This window comes from Epinephelus moara, chromosome 2, assembly GCF_006386435.1.
Source record: "Epinephelus moara isolate mb chromosome 2, YSFRI_EMoa_1.0, whole genome shotgun sequence".
NCBI lineage: Eukaryota > Metazoa > Chordata > Actinopteri > Perciformes > Serranidae > Epinephelus > Epinephelus moara.
In genome coordinates this window covers 15,553,433-15,576,252 of record NC_065507.1, presented here as the reverse complement: position 1 = coordinate 15,576,252, position 22,820 = coordinate 15,553,433, and the positions used below count along the sequence as shown (strand labels likewise).

General features: G+C 42.8%; 1 protein-coding gene across 1 annotated transcript; it reads left to right on the top strand.

The window, feature by feature from the left end:
* Positions 1-295: 295 nt before the first annotated feature.
* Positions 296-19,921, top strand: stard10 (StAR-related lipid transfer (START) domain containing 10). The gene is made up of 6 exons (XM_050063602.1): positions 296-1,131; positions 10,900-11,047; positions 11,241-11,344; positions 16,220-16,337; positions 16,932-16,984; positions 18,875-19,921. Exons 1-6 carry the CDS (start codon positions 973-975, stop codon positions 19,079-19,081), a joined length of 789 nt encoding a protein of 262 aa, XP_049919559.1. The 5' UTR covers positions 296-972; the 3' UTR covers positions 19,082-19,921.
* The last annotated feature ends 2,899 nt before the right edge of the window (positions 19,922-22,820 follow it).

Genomic DNA, 22,820 nt, shown 5'->3' with positions numbered 1-22,820 from the left:
CAATTTAGAGTCACCAATTAACCTGCATGTCTTTGGACTGTGGGAGGAAGCTGGAGTACCTGGAGAAAACCCACGCTGACACAGGGAGAACATGCAAACTCCACACAGAAGGCAGGACTTCTTATTGAAAGCCTTCACTTTACAAATGAAACTAAGAACAAAATGTCTTTAACGCAGAGCTGGGAGCTTTACGAGGAGCACCTGAAGGCAGCACAGGGAGGCGTTTCCATTGTAGCTGTCCCTGCGTTGCCTGCCTGTTCAGCCTGGTTCCTCCTCCTCCTCCTCCTCTCCCCCCTCCTCCTCCACCTGCACCTCTTCCTCTTATTTCTCACCGCAGACTCCTCCACCACCTGCCACAGCAGCTACGCGGCGATGGAGAGCCACTGCAAATGATAATAAGCTCACAGAAGACCACAATTGACAGAGGGAGACAGAGAAGGACACACAGAGGGGAGGACAGACCCAGAGAAAGACAGACAGAAACGGAGAGAGACGAGCGGAAACAGAAACATATGGTTTGTCTGAAGAGCAGCTGTTAGTGAGGACTGCTGAACCCGGACTGAAACTTATTCAACCACCGTCATCAGATAAAACCCACACTTGATTCGTGCATCTCATTTCCTGACACTTGTTTGCCTTATTCCTGTGCGCTCTCACCTGCGCGTAAATACACCTCTGTTTGATTAGTTTGTGCGGGCTGGATTGCGGTTGTTGTACCTCCCCTGAACGCGCGCACACACACACGCACACCGATCATCACAAGACGCGGTGCAGCCCACAAAAGCTTCTTGCAAGGAGGAAATTGAATTAGACAAGTTATTCTCACACAAGAGGAGGACAAGAGCGGCTGGCTCTCTGCTTTGCCTTCATTCCCCCGCCTCACCGTGTGTCCTCCGGGCCCGACAGGAGTCTCTCAGACCCCCTCCTCCTCCTCTCTCTTCTCCCAGCTCCCCCCCTCTCCGGTAACAAGCCATGTCTGGGCAGACTGTGACCATCCCGGACGACCGGGCGTTCGCCAGCTTCAAGGCGGAGTGTCTGTGCGAGGAAGGCTGGAATGTGAGCCACAACAAGGGGGGCATCACGGTGTGGATCCAGGCTCTGGAGGAAGGGAAGTCCATCCACAAAATTAAGGTGAGACTGCATCCAGGTGAGAAACAGGAAGCAGTGCAAATCCCATATGGAATATAATTAAAATAGAACAAAGTATAACTCAGATATGTGCTTCCACTTTCTACTTGGCAGGGAGGTGCTTTTATTTCTCAACTCCCATATGATTCGAACTGCTGACTTGCTTCAACTGCTTCTTCCCCCCCTGCATGGTAGTTGCAGAGGCAACCAACTAACAGTGTATTGCATTTCAAATGTATTTAGATGACACAGCACACTATGTAAGCGCATAAACAAATGGGCTTCACAAATAGTCCCAATGTGCTGCTAAAAGTGCTACTTCTTTGTATCACTGTTTAGTGAACGCATCCTGTGTTAGATTCATCTATTTATAAATGTGTACAGTGGTTGGGTTGTGAATTCATGCCTCTCGCACACTACTGTATGAGAAATCCCCAGTGCTGTAGAGAAGTGAGTCTCAAAGGGCAGGTTTAATTCTCCGGGGACACCTTTAACCTCTGTCAGTGACACAGTTTTCAAGTCTGTACCCAAAAGCATATTGAGCATGGTGCGACAGCTCACTTTGACTTCTGTGGTGTTGGTTTTGCATACAGTTTGTCATTTAACGCAGCACGGGGAAGTTAACAAAAGCTGAAATGGTGTCAGAGACAATAGAGCTGACTAAAGTTTTGTACTCAGAGGTTATAGCTTCATGTTTCATGTCATTCAAACTAGAATATCTTTGGGTTTAATGACAAAATTTGCAGGATAAATGTATTACTTTGATATCCTGTGATGTTTTTTTGTTAGTATTTGCAAGTATTTTCTTAACTAAATGATTAACCAGGCCCAGAACTGCACTGGTGCACAGTTTGGCATTAATACAGTAATACAGTAACACAGGGTGCAGCAGGTGGAGAAAAAAATGCAATATATCCTGATCATTGTTCAGGTGAGGTAATGATGTGACGGGCATGTGAAAGTACTCGATGTGCAAACTTTATTATCTAGTCAAACAGCAGTCGTGGCAATTTGCCTCAAATGGGAATGTTTGTCTTGGGAGTTGATGTGGAGGCGTCATCGGGACAGCGGGTGTCACTTTAAGCCACCTAACACATTGAGTTTGACCAGTCATTAATAGGGCTTTAGTGTTCCGGGGACAGAGACCCAGAGGAAACAAAATACTTGGCAAATTTGTGGCAAAAAGAGAAGAGGAATTGATTATTAAAATTGTTTGCATGCATGTTAAGTTAAAAAAATGATAGTTTAATACAAGTTTCAGCTCATTTTGAAATTTTATTTTTAAGAAAGTAATTTACGGGGCGTCGGTGGCTTAGTGGTAGAGCAGGTGCTCCATGTACAAGGCTGTTGCCGCAGCGGCCCGGGTTTGACTCCAGACTGTGGCCCTTTGCTGCATGTCACTCCCCCTCTCTCTCCCCCGTTCACACTTGTCTGTTCTATCAATTAAAGGCTAAAAATGCCCCAAAAAAATCTTAAAAAGAAAAAAGGTAATTTAGTAGTGGTTTAGTTTGTCTGTGCAGGTGATCTGTCTCACTCTGGACTGCCTGAAGTGGCCCCTTAATATATAAAATGTATGAATACTTTTGGTTTATGCATGTACTGGTGAAATCTTTTATCCAAACAGTCTGGATATTGCGATTTGTTCTACATCGAGCCATTAAACCTAGCAGCAATCCAGATCTAGATCCCCCTGGAATTTCTTTAATTAAAATATATATGTTATTGTATCCCTGTTATACTTGCAGTTCACTTTGCCAGTGCACACTACAGTCTCCACTTGGCCTCAGACCTGACTGACTGGCAGTTTAGTGCTTAACTGGCTCAAAATCTCTTTAGTGTTGTCACTTTCACTTCAAGACAGATTTTGCTTCACAGCTGACCCTTTTTGGGGAGGTTGCTACTCCTTTATAGCCCTTACAGTACTCTGATAAGACCTGACATAAAAATCTGATTACTGTAATTTACACTGCACATTGTCCCCCCACATGTAGAGATAGAAGTTAAATACATTTTCCTCCATGTAAATGTGTGCATGTGCTTTCCTGCTGGCATATCCGGGTGTGAGCAAGCAACCAGGTGTTTACTTTGTTGAATAAAGTTGTGTGCGTGTGTGTGTGTGTGTGTGTGTGTGTGTGTGTGTGTAAAAAGGGGTGTGCAGGGGCCACAACAGTAGAGGGGTTTTCCCAGCCCCCCTGAATCTACTGTATCTTTGTACTCGTGAGGCAGGGTCTTAGTGTGTCTGTGTTGGTGTGTAGTGAACGGGCCAATCAGGATGGCGTAAACTGGCCTCATTTGCCTGTGTGATTCCTCGGGGTATATCCTGTGTGTGCAGAGGGTGTATCATGGCAGAATCAGCTGTGAATAAAGTGTGTGTGTGTTTGGTTTTGTACTTGTGAGGACCAAACATACTTTTTAATCATCAGAATGAGGGCATTCGGTCGGTATTCATTTCTTCAAAGGCCTGTGTAAGGGTTAAGACTTGGCTTTTAGGTTACGGTTTAAGAATTAGATGGTTAAGGTCAAGGTAAGGGACGAGGGAATGCATTATGTCACCGAGGGTCCTCACAAAAATAGAAGTGCAGGGATGTTTGTGTGTGTGTGCTTGTGTGCAGAGTGTATGGACAGGTGTGTTTCCTCAGGACAGCTCTGCAAACAGAGGGAAGTAGAAAGTGCACACAGACTCACACACGTATAGTTTGAGTAGGGCTCCTATCTATACCCGGCATGTTATCTTTATGTAAATATGACAGTCACAGGAGCTTTACTTTGCATGGTATATCGTTCTCCATCTCTCGTATTCTTTCAGTCTCACACAGTCAATCTGCCACTCATTTCAAACTCTGACATGGCACGTGCGTGTCCTCTTCACAAAATGATGACATTAAAGGAGCAGTGTGTAGGAGTTAGCGGAATATAGCTAGAACTTCTCCCATGTGCCACGCATGAGCTCCTGGTTAGGATTCCTTCAGTGTTTATCGTTCAGGAGGTTTTTATCAGTAGCCGAATTATCTGCAGAGGTTTCTTCCTCTCCAGAACAAACCAACCCAGTGATTTAATCTGGTAAAAACACTGAATAAAGTAGTTTTATGTTACAAATCAATGTTTTGCCAATGCTGTTTGGTTCATTGCTGACTGGCACTGGCCCAGCATCTGCTAATGATAACTTAAGATCCAGACATTCAGGAGGCATTTACTGGGAGCCGAATTATCCGCAGAGGTCTCTTCCTCTTCAGAACAAACTGACCCCGTGATTTAATCTGGTAAAAACACTGAATAAAGTAGTTTTATGTTACAAATCAGTGTTTTGCTAATGCTGTTTGGTTCATTGCTGACTGGCGCCGGCCCAGCACCTGCTAACGATAACGTAACATCCAGACATTCAGGAGGCATTTACTGGGAGCCGAATCATCCACAGAGGTCTTCTTCCTCTACTAAACAAATGGATCCGGTGATTTAAAGTGGTAAAAACACTAAATAAAGTAGTTTAACGTTAAAATCAGTGTTTTTCCAATGATGTCTGGTACCAAAGTACGGCGCCTGACACAAAACCGTGAATGGCCCCATCTAGGGCCAGTGTTTGGTTTGATTATTCTGGGCTACTGTGGAAACACGGCGGTGCAACATAGTGGACTGTGTGGACAAGGACCTGCTCCCTATGTAGATATAAACTGCTCATTCTAAGGTAATGAAAACAAAGATCATTCATCAACAATTCTGCCATATATCTCCCTAAATCCTAGACACTTGACGTTTTAGTGTAGCTGTGTGAAAATACACTGGATGGTGTGTATGGATCATGCTCATAGGTGTGTGCAGTGTGTGTGAGGGTAGGGGCTTTCAGCGATGCCACAGATACAACTTTTCTATTTATAGACGAAAATAAGGCATGCATCTTTGCTGATGCATGTCAGACGATTAATGTGAGCATTGAGTGTCTTCCTGTTTCCCGCTCCACTCCGCAGTATTAATAGCATAAAGAAAAAGTGATGTATCCAGATCAGAGATTGAGAAAGAGAGCAGATTGGCAATCATCATTATCATTAGCAGCCTAATTATCATGAGCCCCATTATCGTCATCATCATTGCCACTGCCATATTCATCAATAGTGACTTTTGTATCACAGTGTAATCACAGCTGTAACCATCATCATCGTCGTCGCCATATCAGTTGTCAGCACATGACTCCACGTACAACACGCAATGCGTGGGTGTGTGTTAGTGTGTAGGTGGTCTGTGTTTACTCTTAATAAGTTGACAATCTGTCAGACCGCCTCTCTGCCATGCCCACACACGCTCACACACACAAGCACGGGAGACTCCTGGGTTTCAAGCTCCCTGCTGACACACAGGGAAACCCAGCTCTAAATCACCCACGCACTCCTCCATTTTTTTTGTTCAAAATTGTCTTCTGCAATCATGTATCAGTGCCCAGAGGAGCAAATGATGAGAGCTGACAGGTCGCAGGGACCAAGCAAATAAAAGAAGAGAGGAGAAGAAGAGTGGGTGAGACAGGGAACAAGGGAGAGAATAAGTAGTGGGTGGAGTGGGTTGGATGTGCAGGGGTCAGAGGTCACAGGGTGTTCTGAGTGGGCAGTGGGCACAGTGTGGACTCGGACCAGGCATGAAGAAAAGACTCACCAAACCACGCACACACATTGTTTGTGTACCTACGCGTCTGCCTTTTGTCTCCCTTTGTCTCTGCTTTATCTCTCTGAACTCTCTTTCACCCGCCTCTCTGTATCTCCGTCTCCTTGCTTCATCTGTTGACTTCACCGAATTAGTGTATAATAGAATTACGCACACGTGTACTTAGCTGGCTGTACGTCTTCATTGTGTACTGGATGTCTTTTGCTCCCTACAGTTCTCTTCTGTTGCCTTTTGCCTTTTTTATTTGGGTTTCCTTCTTCCTTGTACTCCTGTCTCAGTTTGCCTCTGGATACAATACATCTATTATTCTCCCTGGTGTTTTCTGACCTGCGAGTCCTCCGCCAGTCTGTCTACACATGCACAAACGAGCACGGATATCAAATATGAGACCTTACTGATACTGGCACTAGGGCTGTTGCGGTGAAGGAACTTCCCCTGCAGCAAGTAAAGATGGCTCAACAGCTGATATGCGGTATTACCGCCATTTTTGTTGTTTTTGCAAATTACCTTGTATCCAGATTTTAGTGCTTTGTAATTAAGCTTTATTGTTGCTTTTTAAATGACAAAGATGACATAGATTTTAGAACAAATACCTGTGCATTGTTAAATGCCAAAAACAGAGGGGCACTGAGGCACAATAAGAGGTTTGGCGTTTTGCGTCTGGTTGCCATGATACAGAATATTCGCAAAGTAAAAATGTCGGCACAAGGTAGAGTACCTGCGCTGGATGATGGTAAGACTGGCCAACATAGGGAAAAACAACAGACCCGCTGTTCTATGTGGGTTCAGTATTAGTTTCTTCTCCATTGTTGTTGTTCAGTGACATGATGGTTGGTCCTTGTGGGCTATTTGCCCCACCCCTACTCCACTGTGATTGGACGACTGGGTAAAAAGTGACAAAGACGAGCAGCTGCAGCATTTTTTACCCAAAGTTGAATATTTTTTAACTCAATGCAACCAGAAAAGCAGTTTGTAAAGAAAGAGGCAGAGCCATGAAGGACGCAATGCTGGCTTCTAAAATTAGTTTATAATATAAAAGGCAATATGCCACCTTGCTCACAGTTTTGCAATATACCCTTATATATTGAATTATTATCCTTGTAACTGGATACATGTAGCATGGCCAGATTCTCCTTCATACACAGCCCAACAGGATTCATCATGCATTCTGTCACAGGCTTTGTTGTTTCCCTTGAATGTCAGTCTACAACCGTACCCTCATTCTGCACCCCACACACGTTCTCCTGACACACACCAAATCATTTCTGGGTAATAACAGAATAATTGTTAAAGTTTTAACCATTGTGTTTAATAGACTGGCATTGCATTTGTTTAGTCAGAGCAGTATCATGTGACTCTACAGTCACTAAACACAGTTAAACAGTTAGTGAGTTTGTCTCCTGGCCTCCTCATAGTCTGGTTTCTTAATCGCAGTGCTGGAAAAATTAACTTACATCCTTTATTTAGTTAAAAATAGTCCTTCCACTAATTCCTGCAGTCAAAATGTAAAAAGTAAAGACAGCAAAATACACTTGAAAATACTCATCATACATACATAATTATAATATAAGTATTATCACACTGTAGCCAGTCAAGATTCAGCTGATTTTAATGGCTTTATACAATCAGTGTGTAAAGCCATATGAAATTTTGTTGACGCTGTTATGTAGAGGTGTAAATTCAATTATGATGTAAGATACACCATTCAATATAATGTAATCCAGCTCAACGCCACCTTTCACGATGGCCTCAGTCAGAAACATATGATTATATTATGACGATGTCAAAATGAACATGATAGGTATCATAAAAACTGATTTTATGGCCGAACAGTTGCATTTGATGGCATTAGACTGTAGAGGTGTACCTAATAAACTGGACACTGACTGTGTACTGTTGAACAGTGAAATCTATAACAATGTATATGTTGATCACACATTGTAGCTTTAGCTGTAGAGAAATGGCTTAGAAGTATAAATGTACAGAAAATGGAAATACTCAAATAAAAGGACATTTTCAGATATCTGTCAATCATGTATCAGTCTACCTCCTAAACAGAACCATAAAGTAGCTCCCTTGATTGAAGTATTGATGAGATCCGACCAGGTGATGCCTTGCGCCACGTTGTTATTTTGTCTGTTCTTTGTGATTATGTCAGCAATCAGTCTGTATTTACCTGCTCTCTGCACCCAATCTTTATTTCCTTGTTCTTAGTGAGGGGTCTGTGTTTGGGGAGATGTCATTTCAATTTAGCACTTTCAATTTATTTTGTTCCAGAGTGCGGCTGGTTGTGAAGCCCTTTGAGACTGTGGCCATGTCTAAGGGCTATATAAATTAAATGGGTCTGGACAGAAGCAACAAGTGAGTGCATGCAGTGCACAGTGATATTGTAATAGCCTACTTGTCCATTTTGAATTTAGAGTAAAATGAAATTTCTTGGACAAGTGGGTTGGAAGGCAAAATGGGATGTTGAGAATTATAATGATATGTGGTCCCAGAACAATTAACCAATCACTAACTTCACTAATTTTGGGTATTAACCTGAAACATTTTCTGAAATGGTGACTTTCTGGTGTGTCTGTTGGTTGGTTTGTCCATCATAAATCAACAGTTCATAGGAGATCTAACAAATAATCGCCCGAGAAATGGTGTCGTCATGTTTGGTTCTTAAAAACGTAAAGTTATGAAAGTTAGGTTTAGGCAAGTAAAGTTACAAAGGTTAGGTTTAGAAAAAGAAACAAGTGGGTGTTGTCTTGTTACATACTTAACAAAAAGTTACGTACTACTTACTGTAAAGTTAGGTATGGTAGGTTTAGGAAAAGAGACGTGGTTGGGCTTTGCCATATTCTGTAGGCAACGTAACATAAAGTTAGGTTGCCAACTAAGCAAAGTTACAAATGTAACGTAAAGATGTGTAGGTCAGGTTCTAGGCAAGTAAAAGTAAAGTACTTAATGATGTTGCGTACTTAACGTAAAGTTATGCAGGTTAGGTTTAGGAAAAGAGACACAGTTGAGCGTTGTCACATTACGTAGGCTATTTAAAGTTAAGTTACATAGCCGACTTAACGATGTTGCATACTTAACGTAAATGTATGTAGATTAAGTTTTAGGCAAGTAAAGTTACATAGGTCAGGTTTAGGAAAAGAAACATGGTTGAGTGCTGTAACGCTACTTAGGTTACTTAACGTGAAGTTAGGTAGCCGACTTAACAAAGTTATGTACTTAATATAAGGGTACTTACGTAAAGTTTAAGACAAGTAAAGTTACGTAGGTAAGGTTTAGGAAAAGAAACATGGTGACAACATTCCTTAAAATAAGTCAAAGTTGGTTTCACATGGGACACAATCACCAGTCTCTTGGGGGGAAAAGTCCTGTGCTTGTTTGACCCATCCACCCACTAGCCTGCCTCCTTATGCGAAGTTTTGCTCCCTATATTACTTCCTTCTTTGCTCCTGTCAGTGGATTGGTCCCATGACTGCAGCTTTCCCCATTAAGTGGGTTATATAGGAATTACTGGCTCATGATTACATGGGTTGTATACAAATTCTGGCGCATTGCTTTTCATAGGTATTTACGAAGAGTGCATAAGAGCACCCTGACAAATGTTACAAACATTATAGCTAAATAGTAGCATGTTAATATTGTCAGAGCATGCTAGCATACTGATGTTAGCACTGCTGTGCCTAACCACAGCCCAACAGAGCTGCCAACATAGCTTTAGTAAACTTATATTACTTTTTCATGTGACAGAATTATGCGTCTGTGATTAGTGAAGGATTTTGCAGATCCATATCTCATTTAGCTCCTCAGATAACAAGTTGTAAAATGGAAAGTGCATATTTAGTGCCGTTACACTAAAGAGAGCTGTACAGCCAAATGTAAAGTAAAGTTGGTGATCAGTTTCTTAAATGAGGCCCTGAGGGAACGAGGGAAAAAGAAAATTGAGTTTTAACCCTCGTGGACTGATTTGTAATGGGAGTTAAAGTCATCTGGGATAGACAACCACCCTCGGTCCATTTCTTTCTCATTTACTCCTCCTGCTCTGTTATTCTTTCACTCTCTCTCGGCCTCTCACTTGCTCTCAGTGTCTCTTTGTGTCTCTTCTCCATCGCTCTGCCCTTCTTTGTTGTTGTTGTTGTAAGACTAATTCCCAGTATCCCCCTGGTAATTGTAACTGTAGTAACAGCTTTTACCCAAGGGCTGCACACCTCTCTTTACATGGCTTGTGGTGTATGTACAGTGCCATCCACTTCAAAGCTAACATAGGCAGGAGTCCCTGTGGTTTCATTAATACGCCGTGATGCACTGCACCATACTTGTTCCATATTAAAAAGTTCAATGTATAATTCATCATAGATTTTTCTTTGAAAGTAATTCATATAATGTATCTAAAAAAATGATCAGACCCTTTGCTTCCCCCTTATTCTCACATACCATCTTGACAGATTGTGTGTGTGCGTGTTTGTGTGTGTCTGTCTCTTGTACTGACTGTGTTGTTTTCCATTTAAAAAGCTCAGGTCTAGTAATGACTCATTTGTGGTCAGTGGCCTGTCTCTCGATTCTCTCCTGATTATCTCTCTCTCTCTCACTCACACACACACACACACAGTCTTCTTTCGCTGCTCTCTGACACTGATACCCCGTGACCATCTGATGTCTAATCGTTTACACGTCAGTTGCCACTGTGTGTGTGTGTGTGTGTGTGTGTGCGCACGTGTTTCTTTGAGTGTGTGCAGGATCCCTCAATACTCGTATTTACACACCTCCTCTTATTTTATTTGTTCTGTTTGCATATCAGATTAAGTATGGATGGAGAGTTTTGTGCTCATCTTTGATGTGTTCACCGGGGTTTGTTTTTTTGTTTCACATGGGATGAATAGCGACAAACTCTGCAGCTCTCCTCAACAACAGCACAGTACTTAACTGTGAATTTATGGGATGCAGTGTCATTAAAATCTAATGGATTTTCCGACTTCGTAGTTTGCATCGGATAGAGCTCTTAAATGTTTTTGCATGATCAGTGCAATAAAACTCATAAATCTGGTCCATGATTCAGTTATGTTAGCTCAGTATATGTTCTGTATTGCCCAAAATGAACACTGTCTGTCTGTCTGTCTTTCTCAGTGTCGGATGGTATGTAAGGACGTATCAGCTGAGACCATATACGACGTTCTCCACGACATTGAATACAGAAAGAAATGGGACAGAAACGTCATTGAGACCTTCGATATCGGGAAACTTACGGTCAATGCGGATGTCGGTTACTACTCATGTACGTTACACACTTGAGTGTAAACATATGCTGTTTACAAAAAGCATTCACTTGTCACTAATATGATTTGTGGCTGCGAGGGGAGGCACACACACACACACACACACACACACACACACACACACACACACACACACACAAAAAGTATACATTGATGTGTTTTGTTCATCACATTCATCTTGTGCATTAACAGGGAAGTGTCCAAGTCCTCTTCGGAACCGCGATGTTGTCACGCTTCGCTCCTGGCTGCCAATGGGGAAAGATTACATCATCATGAACTACTCTGTCAAACATCCTGTGAGTACACACACACACACACACACACATACACACATATGCACAGAGGGCTTATAGAAGCTCAGCTGGGGCCCCGCTCATTCGCCCCTATAGAACTCCATACATACTGTATGTGCTCAAAGGTGCACTGAGAAACAACTGGCCCGTTTTGAAATGAGTGCACATTGGGTGAGCCGACATGAGCGTTGATCCAGTTAAGCAAGCGTAAGGGCGTTGTGTTGTATGAAAAGAAATCCTTAAATATTTGTGGAAAGGCGGCACTCCAAAGCTGTGTGTGAGTCAGTCATTTAAAACAACCGGTGCATCCAGAAGGCAAAGAGAATTTGGCATCTTTCCCAAAGAGAGAGCGCCTGACATACCTCCTGCCCTGGATGCTTTTACCTGGGAAATGATAGATGTACTGTGTGCTGGCACTGCTTCAGTTTGGCTAATTGGATTCTGTTGCATACATTGTGTTTTCAGTTCAGCTTCCAGTCGTGCTTTTCAAGAACTTGAGTAATTTGAATGCCAAACGGCAGTAAAACAAACCGACTGATTAGAGTACGCCGAGACCATGTGAGTGACTTTCAGTTTGGAATTGGGCCCAAAAACCCAGTCTTTAGTTTGGATGTATTTCTCCGCTTCTTGTCCAACAGGAAGAGGAGGACAAGAACTGTTCCATGTTAAAGCTTGTTCTTATCACCTCTTTTTACGGCTGCAACATCCAATTAGTTTTATTATCGATTAATCTGCATATTTTTTGCTTGAATGCTTTATTGTCTGGCTTATCAAAGGTCAGGAAATGGTGAAAAATGCCTTTCACAATGTCCTACACATCTTGTCTTATCTACAAACAAAAGCTATTCAGTTTACTGTTGCATAAGAGAAATAAAAAGCAGCATATCCTCACAGTTTCCGAATTATCAACTCATCAAATAACTGAGTAATAGTTTCAGATGTACGTTTCTCGATCTGACTTTCAGTCTGTTCTGTCTCGTTTCCTTTTTCTTCTCCATCTTTATTGCTTTTTGGTGTGTGTGTCCCCAAAGTCTCTTTTCCCTCTCAGTTTCTCAGTTTCACTCACTAATTTAATGTTTACAAAAGGATAAGACCTCTCATGTGACTCGTCGCTGTTGACTTCCGCCTCCCCTTCCGCATTCCTGCATCATTAAGTGGTTACGGACATAATAGACGATATGTGTGTGTGTTTGAGTTCCACGTGTGTGTGTGTGTGTGCATGGCTGTGTTTAATTAGCCAAGGTCACTCTGTGTAATCAGTAGATTTTGAGAGCTTTACTTGTGGAGTGCGGCTCAAGGGGGATCCTTAGTGTAGTGCTGAGTTCACACACCCACCGCCAGGATTCAGTCCACTTATACTCTGACACTATCTTCATCTGTGCTCTTTCCCATGATTATTTACAACTGCTTTTTCTGTCATACATGTGGAACGGCTTTCAGCAATCAGCCTTTGAGATCCAGCTGACACTGCCACCAGAGTAACGGTCTAAGTCTGACTTGTTCTTATAAGAGAGGTCTATATTTATATTAGGGCTACAGCTAAAGACGCCTAATGACTACTCTATCAGCTGATCTGTTTTTACAAGTTTTTAGCCACAATGACTCCAGGGATGGCAGTGTTATTATTGGATGGATGAGATTTTGTGCAGACATTCATAGTCCCCTATGGAAGCCCATTTACGCTAGTGAAAGAAAAATTAAGTAAGTCCTGTAAGTTTCTGATGAGCCCCTTTTACACAGCCTGTTCAAGGCGGGAAGCTGGTTAGCATTGTTGCCTCACAGCAAGAGGGTTCCTGGGGTGGGGGGTTCGAACCCTTGGTGGGGGAGCCCTTCTGTGCATGGTTTGCATGTTCTCCCTGTGTCAGCGCGGGTTTTTTCCAGGTTCTCCGGCTTCCTCCCACAGTCCAAAGACATGCAGGTTAATTGGTGACTCTAATTACCCTTAGGTGTGAATATGAGCATGAATGGTTGTCTGTCTCTATGTGTCAGCCCTGCGATAGTCTGGCGACCTGTTCAGGGTGTACCCTGCGTCTCGCCCAATGTCAACTGGGATAGACTCCAGCCCCGGTGATCCCTAACATGATAAGCGGTTATGGAAAATGAATGAATGAATGCTCTTTATAAAAGGTACGATTGTGGAATTGGGGGACAGAGACAGAGAGACAGAGTTGTCGAGCCTTTAAGCAAACAGAGAAGGTAGTAACAGCATCAAATCGATGTCTGTGTAAAAAGCACTGGCGGCAGGATGGGGTGTGGCAGGCGACCCACCACCAGGAGATTTAAAAAACAGCTAGCAGCTGTTAGCAGCTGACACGAGAAGAACAGCAACTGAAAAATTCTGCAAAGTAGGAAAACAATGAGATGCCATATAACAGGGACAGTAATGATTGTTACTGCCATGCCAAGACTTAAACTTCACTGAGTAAGCGCACCTTCACAGAGCTGCTAGCATGGCTGTGGACTCTGTCTGGTTGATTAAATGTTGAATGATTAAAAGTATCAAAAATAACAAATGCCCATTTGAGTTACTGGAGCCCGAAGTGATGACTTAAACTAGCTTGTGTGATCTGACCCAAAAAAAACAGCCAAAAAACACAACTTAAGTAAATGTTCTGTTGATCAAGCAATTAACTGATTGTTAGATCGTAAGATAAGAAGTTTCCTGGTATACTAGATGTGTCAAGACTGCAGAGAGACACCTCATCAGTGACTAATGCTGATATCCTTGAGTATCTCTGAACAAAAAAACCCTCTCTATTACGTCAGAAGATTATAATAATGTCCCTGATTTCCCAAAAACCTGCAGATGTCATGTTTCACGAAAGCTGTCATTGTACTGTCAGCAAAAATTCCTACAGTGTCCCCCATGTAGTAGAGAGGTCCAGGCACAGTCAAATATTAGGGAATGATAAAGTAGTTATCTCCTCTGAGAAAGTGTGCTTCTGAAGTGCTCTGCAGTGTGCCTGTCCCAGTTAGCACAGGCTAACCAGTGCTGTACTTTATCTTCATGAATAATAATCTTAGATATATAGTCAAAAGAGCCAGCAGTGAGTGGAGTAGTGGGCCTTCGCTGCTGTGTTATTCACAGAGTAGTGTGGACTGGATTTGCATCGGAAAGATGACTGTGAAGCAGAAAATCAGACTGACTGGCAGCAGAAAAACACAACACAGACAAAGAGCCCGGAATCCCAATGCTTACCCTGCACAAAGTATGTCGACCCTTTGGCAGATGGACACAAAGAGCTAAAGTCCAGTATCTAGCTACAGTACCGTAAAGTATTTCCTAGTGAAACAGGATAGGCAGGCGGGAAAATATTTGGCAGGAAGTTGATTTGATTGTTGAAAGGTGGGAATGTCATACTAGGCTTTGACAGCATAACACAGACCGTACGGCACAATCTGTCAATTAGAGAAAAGGAGCCCATCGTGTGCTCTGGGTAGTTGCCGAAGCTGTCCAGTGTAAAATGCCTTGTGCATAATCTGGAGCTGTCACAGATATTCATTCATTCATTTTCCGTAACCACTTATCCTCTTGAGGGTCGGGGCTGGAGCCTATCCCAGCTGACATTGGGTGAGAGGCGGGGAACACCCTGGACAGGTCGCTAGACTATCACAGGGCTGACACATAGAGACAGACAACCATTCACGCTCACATTCACACCAGAGTCACCGATTAACCTGCATGTCTTTGGGCTGTGGGAGGAAGCCGGAGTACCCAGAGAAAACCCACTCTGACACTGGGAGAACATGCAAGCCATGCACAGAAGGGCTCCCCAACCCAGGGTTCGAAGCCCCCACCCTGGGTTTGAACCAGGAACCCTCTTGCTGTGAGGCGACATTGCTAACCACTGCACTGCATGGACCCACAGGTGTGTTTTTCTCAAATGAATAGACTCTAGCCCTATGGCCAGTGACAAATGAAATGAAGACACACAGATGTAGCATGCTGTTGCTAGCTAGCTAACTTAATCTTAGCTTTTGCTGCTAAGGGTTGCAGATTGATTGATGGATGGATGTCATGATATTAATTGTTGAAACGTACATAAGCGCACGTATATGGTTTTACAGGAGGAAAACATGACTGGATTTTGATATAAGAATACAAAGAAGTTGAAGGTTTTTTGTATATAGTGTAAAATATGTGTTCAGTATGACTTGGGATATTAAGTCCAGTTGAGACCAAAGATTCATGACGAGACAAGTTGAAACAGGCAACTACTTGCAATGCGCTGTTCCACCATGTTCTAAAAACCTGTTGGTTCACACCAATGCAACTAGATGAGATGGTGTGTCATCTCTATGCAACAACTGTCTGTACTTCTGTTCTGATTTGCAGCTTTTCAGACTTATTTTGTGGCTGAATATAATTTGCAGCTTCTTAAAATATGAATGAGGATAGTGAGAGTTTGTGACAGTGACAGTTGCCTTTGTACTAGTGATGAAACAGCGAAAAACATTAACAAAACAAGCATCAGATGGACTGTATTCACAATAAATATGCCACAATAATATGAAAAACCAGCACCAATGAATCACCATCAGTCGGCGTGAGTCGAGCTCAGACCGGCCAGTTCACACCACTGCAACTTTTCTCTGCAACGTTCTAAAATGTTTTCAGCTCGTCGCAAATCTTTGGCCTAAACTGGGCTTGAAGGGGTTTAAAAAGCATTTTTCATTTCATTTTGACTATAAAGACACTTTTGTGTTTTGTTTTTACTAGTGATGTTTTTGGTGCACTGTAGGCCAATGTCATTTACATAATGAATGAATGAATGAAGGTTTACAGGGCTCCTTGTCTTGTTCAAGGTTGGTACATGCACTGATTACGGATGTTACTTCCAATAAGAATCTGTGTGTGTGCACGTGTTGTCTCTACAGAAATACCCTCCTAAAAAGGATCTGGTGCGAGCTGTGTCCATTCAGACTGGCTACATGATCCAGAGCCAGGGACCAAGCAGCTGTACCCTCACTTACATGGCCCAGGTAGATCCACGAGGTAACTAACACACACACACACACACACACACACACACACACACACACACACACACACACACACACACACACACACACAAAGACAATTAACAGCACAAGGACAAACTCATACAGAAGTGCATAAATAAAAGTAAACACTCAAGACTGAAGCACACAGGTACACATACGCACACCCAGGTGCTTAACGCATGCTCAAAGTTCTAATGAATGATTCATCCCCCTGCCTTTTTGTCAAAATGAGTCGCTATAGTAACCATATGAAGGACAGAGTCTATTTCACTCTGCCACCTCATTCTGTCCCTCCTCTCTCTTGTTTGCTCTCTTTTTCCATCCATTAATCCGATTCTCCCTCTTATTCACTCGCGCATGCAAGTGCTAATTGTCTAAATGTCTCTAATCACTGGTTTGTAATGTGTGTTGCAGCGAGTAGCAAGTTACAAAGCCTGGATGACATGACATGCAATAAAGCAAACTTAAAATCCCTCTTTTGTCTCTTCACCCTCCTCCTCCTCTTTCTCTCTCTCTCTGTCACTTATTTCCTGTCATTGTCTCACTTTTTTCCATCCTACTCTTCACTCTGTCTCTCTCTTTGCAGGTTCCTTACCCAAGTGGGTTGTCAACAGGTCTTCCCACTTCCTTGCTCCTAGCGTAAGTCATTGCAGATCAACACAGATTCTATATGTGTTTGGTGGTGTATTAAAGGAACAGTGTGTAAGATGCAGGGGGATTTAATGGCATCTAGTGGTGAGGATTGCAGATTGCAAACAGCTGAAATTCCTCCTGGTTAGAATTCCTTCAGTGTTCATAGTTCAGCAGGTCTCTTCCCCTCTGTGATTTAATATGTTAAAAACAAAAATAAAGCAGTTTCAGATTACAAATTTTCGGCACATTGCAGATGGGCCGCTAGCCCATCAACTGTGTGCTGACCTTACTTCTTATCTAGACATTTAGGAGGTTTTACCAGGAGCTGTATTATCCGCAGAGGTCTCTTCCTCTCCAAAACAAATGGACCCTGTGATTTAAACTGTCGTGGAGGGGCTGCAAACTACAGAGGCCAATGCAAAAACATAAATGGCCAAACTAGAGCCACTGTTTGTTTTGTGCGTTCTTGGCTATTGTAGAAACATGCTGGTGCAACAGAGCCACCACGGGGGCAGATGTTGGTGGTAGCAGCAAATATTCAAATGAGAACTTTAAAGGCCAAAGTGGAGAAGGGTTCCATGTGAACAGCAGTTGATTGAACATGGGTCAGTCGGTCCTAAGAGATGGGCGAACGGCGTTCGGAAGGGTAGGGGGCGATGGCCTACGTCGCCCCCAGCCGATCGAAAGGGAGTCGGGTTCAGATCCCCGAATCTGGAGTGGTGGAGATAGGCACCGCGAGGCATCCAGTGCAGTAATGCAGATGCCCCGGGGAGAGTTCTCTTTTCTTTATGAAGGGCATTGCACCCTGGATTGGGTTGGCCCCGAAAGAAGGGCCTGTGCCCTGGAAAGCGTTGCGGCTCTGGTGGTGTCCAGTGAGCTTTCGCTGGCCCTTGAAAATCCAGGGGAGAAGGTGTAAATCTCGTGCCAGGCTGTACCCATATCTGCAGCAGGTCTAAATATATGATTGAGGTGAATTGGCGAAACAAGACATGTCTGCTGCCCTAAACAAAAATGAAGTCATGGTCTGATAAAGATACAAAAGCAGAAGTTTCAGCCCAGGAGACAAAGTTTTGGTATGAGAAACCTCGTGTTTGCCGGAGCTCCGCCATCTGCACAGGGGAGGTTCAGACCCTTGGAGGGGGCGAACCGTGATCTGCAACCTCCGGACGAGAACCCACTCCCTGTGTACATATATACGGCTCATTCTTAGGTAACAGAAAACACAATGATTCTTAATATCAGATGATTAAACACTAAGGAACACATACTTATTATATTATATTTCATATCTGCCAATATTCCCCCCCTAAACCCAAAACACTGGATCTTATATCCACAGGCACTTGTACAGCTAATTTATAATCTCTCCTACGAATCCAGGAACATTCTGTCTCCAGTATTTGTTTGTCTGTTTGAGGGTGTGTGCATACTTGTTGAAATAGGGCAAAGATTCTCTGGAGAGCAGCCTGGGATGAAGGTACCCCCTTGATGATAGTCAAAAAATAGCTGCTCAGCGAGACGCACAAATCCCACTGAAAATACCCATGCTGATGACTTCAACACAGTGAATGCAAGAAGAATTTTCTGTCTGGGTGTTATAGATTTTTTTTATCAGGAAAAATTTATAATTCAGAATATAGTACATATTGTGGAAAACCATTTGATTTAATCTTTTAAACTAACAGACATACTGAATGAGGATTTTTAAAACTATTCTTCATCCCTGTTCAGTCCAGTCTGTCTTATCCGAGCATCAACCAGGAATGAATATTGACAGTGCATTCAAGTGCAATCATTTTCTTTCTGCCAGCTGAAGATGTTGACGATCAACACACATCTACAAAACAATGAATGTTGTCTTACTTGTGTTGTTCATCTGTTTTGCTCCTTTTTTAGGCGCTGAAGAAAATCAACAAAGCCTGTTTGAAGTATTCAGAGTGGAAGCAGAGACACAACCCCGGCTTCAAGCCCTGGCTCTTCCCTGAACAGACTACATTACCCAGCATCCCGCTCTCTGAGCTCAGCATCCAGCATGCTGAGAGCCTGGAGAATATTGATGAGAGCTCCCTGGCTGAGACCCAGGAGAGAGAAGACAGCGACTAACACACACACTCGCACACACACACTCGCACACATAGTCAACTATTCATAGACACACACAAACAGTAATGCAGGGTTACATGCATGCCTGATACACATCCATAATTATACTTATGTACTTATGTGTGATTCTGTATATGAGTATATATGTATGCACATGCATACGGTTGCATATGCAGGCATACTAACATGCACCTATATGGAATCATTCATGCACACAGACAAACTCATACTTGATCAACCCCATCTCATGCCTACATAATGTATGAACACATATACGCGACATAGATGCACTCACACACACACGCCCACTCACAAGGGGCACTGAAAACTACTTATTTTTACATGTCAGTAAACCCATAGTCACTGTAATCAGAAAAGTGTCTTTTAGTGTTATTTTTCACGTCTCTTCAAATGATATCAAACTTTCTTATTTGGACCTATACAGACTGTCATAGCAAAATATATTTTCAGTAAGAATTACTGTTGAAATGTTTACAGACTAACCAGACAGTGGACATCCATATCTCATTGAAAATATGAACAATGGATTTCAAAATGATACTCTCCATCATGTATACACACTCAGTTTGTGTCTCTCTGACCATGTTGTCTCTGTCCCTCATTATGTGTCTCCATCCCAATTTTTGTAAGCACATAATAAATATGCAGGTGTGCAGAAGGCAGCTGGAACCCCCTTTACCTGCGACTCTTTCGTACAGACACACACATACACATACAGATTTTACACACGTACTGTCTGCTCCTCTAATTGAGAGATGTATGAATGTATGTAGAGTTTAAAAATTAAAATCATATTCCTACAAAGGTTTTCAAATTTCACTGGTGAGATGAGTCGTTTTTTTTCCCCCCGCTGTATGTGTGTTGTACACGTGCCGGTGCGTTTGCTCGGGTTGATGCATTCTTTCAGACACACACACACACACACACACACACACACACACACACACACACACACACACACACATCCATTGATTTTAAAACTGCACTGCCACAGTGTTTCACTCACTGGAAAAAAAAAATGCATGTGTGTTTTGTTTGGTTGCATGCACCCATGCATGTGTACAGCGTATGTGTGCACAGTGGCCTAGATTAGAATTAGGAATCCCCCAATCTGTTGGCATGGCAACTCTGAGATCGACTCAGCACCGAAGGGAGACGTGAAGAGATGAGAGCGTGCCTGTCACAGAGGAAGTGACTTATTGCAGGGTGCCTGCCCCTTCTTGCCTACGTTGCATTAGGCTAAGAGCATGTGTACTGTAAATGCACCACATGTGCGTCAGCTATAATTTCTGTTTCCCTGCAGTGGGTTAATTGGATGACATGACACTTGTCTTGCGTACCACACTCGCACATTTACATGGCTTTAAGTATGGCTAAAGACCGCGTTAAGCATATTGGACACGCTTAAAATGAGAGAATTATTCAGAAGTCCATGAAGCTATCTGTCTGTGTTTGCCACAGGAAGAGAAGCGCAGCATTGCACTGTACATGTCATGCCTTTAAATACACTGCATGTCATCCTCTCTGACCGTTCCTTTTTTTTTACAACATCCACCTCTGCATATGCACCACCCAATAAAATATGAATGATGAAGGAAATAGTATGTGAGACATGCAGAAAGCATACAGCTCTGGTGTTCTTTCCTGCAGCTGCATTGACTGTTTATCCCCCTGCCCTTGTATATAACCATCCATCCATCCTCAGAGTCTTAATGAGGCCTCTCGCTCAGCCATCATCATTATGTACGTGTGTGTGTGTGTGTCAGAGGAAAAGGGCTGCATGTGCATGGGGTGTGTAGGATGCGTGTCCCAGTGGCAACCCTGCATTGTCTTCCACCCGCCTCCACAGCAGGAGGAGACGTATAAGCAGCATGATGGCCGGCGCCCCTCTGTGTGTGTGTTTCTGCATATGTGTCACACTGCCACCCCCACAGCAACCCAGCCCACCAGGGCTGATAGCCTGGTGATGACTCATCACCACCCCATCTCCTCTTCAACTCCTCTCCAGCTCCCTCTCCCTCCACCTCGTGTATTCTCCCCCTTCTCAGTTCCTCAATTTCCCCCCTTCATTTCTATCCCACCTCTTCATCCTTTCATCCACGCCTCGCCTTTGATCCTCTTTCCCTCACCTCCACCATGTTTCTTCCTCTGCCCCATCTTGTCTTTGCCTCTTCTCTTTTTACCTTCTCTTAATCTAAACCATTTGTTCCCCTCCATTTACTCCCACCCTGTCTCCTCTACAGTCTCCAGCTTGCTCATTTAATCCTCCTTTTGCTTTTCCCTTTTATGCTCTTTTAACCTCCCTCTCATTCAACTTTCACTCCCTGTTCTCTCCCTGCCGATTCTCACCTTTTATCACCTGTTTCTTCCATCTGTCACCTTTCATCTCCTTTCCTTCTTGTTTCCTCCATCTCCTTCACCCAGGCTAATCTTTCTGGAACAGAGTCTCCTGATCTGTACCCCAGGCCTGAAGTGAAATGAGTAACACGCTTCAGTCGAGTCACAGACTTGTCACAGAGCCAGTGTATTGTTCATCCAAGCTCCCAAAGGCTAAAATATTACGTTTACACTGATGTGGTGGACTGACTGTAACACTGAGTCGCATATGTGACACACACAGAAACACAAGGGCCAAAATAATAGGCATATTTCTCCTTTAGCTCACTAAAACATCTGAAACCATATGACAAATGTGACCTTTTTAATTCATGTAAACTCAGAAGTGGGATATATTTCATCAGTAAAAGTTTAATGTTTGCACTCATGATATACAGTGTGACTGTGAAGTTATGGGTTTCAATTTGGTTTAGCTTGTGACTTTTTATTCCACGCCAGCCTCCCTCGCTCTGTCCCTTTCATCTTTCTGACTCTTCACTGTGGCTGAAAACCAATCAAAGGAATCCTCTTTAATAACTGAAGGTCTACTGACATGCAACATTCTCTTTCTACTATAAATGCTGTTTTCCATTTATTATTTTATGCCTTTTTTTATTAAACATGATGTCTTTTGAAATTCTATCTCCATCTATGAGGCTTAGTGTCATGATGGTGAGTGGTTGCCCTCTTCTGGTTCCTATGGGAGCCTACAACTAACAAATCAGCAGCCTGTCTGATGTCTGAATGCCACATCACCGCCACCTCCTTACAAATAACTGTTTGGGGATTGTGGGCACGGTGCTGAGGAGATTATATCTTATCATACCACCTGCTCGAGTGGAGGGGAACCTATGCAATTAAATAGTCGCCTCTCATTTTGGCTGATGTGCCACAGTTTCTTTGTTGTTGTTTATTTTGTGATTAAATGTATGTCAGTCAATATCTGATGATTTAAATCCAACAAAAACATGTTTTGTAGTCATTACTAATTAATTTTGTACTTTTATAAAATTAGTTAGCTAACACTATTGCTCCCCAAGGAAAATAAGGTAAGTATAGTGTGTGTTTTGTGTGCCTCAATAGTAACTTAAATCATGTTGTGTGTTATTTTTTGCAGTATTTTCTAATATAAAGATTTATAATGTGCAATAAGTGTATATTCTTTACAGATAGTGCCTTTTTTCGTTAGCTTTAATGTTTGCTGGTGGGAGGTGAGTGGGATGCTATGTGGTTAAAGTGCATTTGCATGAAAACAAACTGGGCTGTCCACTCTTTTTCAGTGGTCACATGACGGCCGTACGGAAGTTTTTGCAATTTTTGCTGCGTCAAGTTTGCCATAATT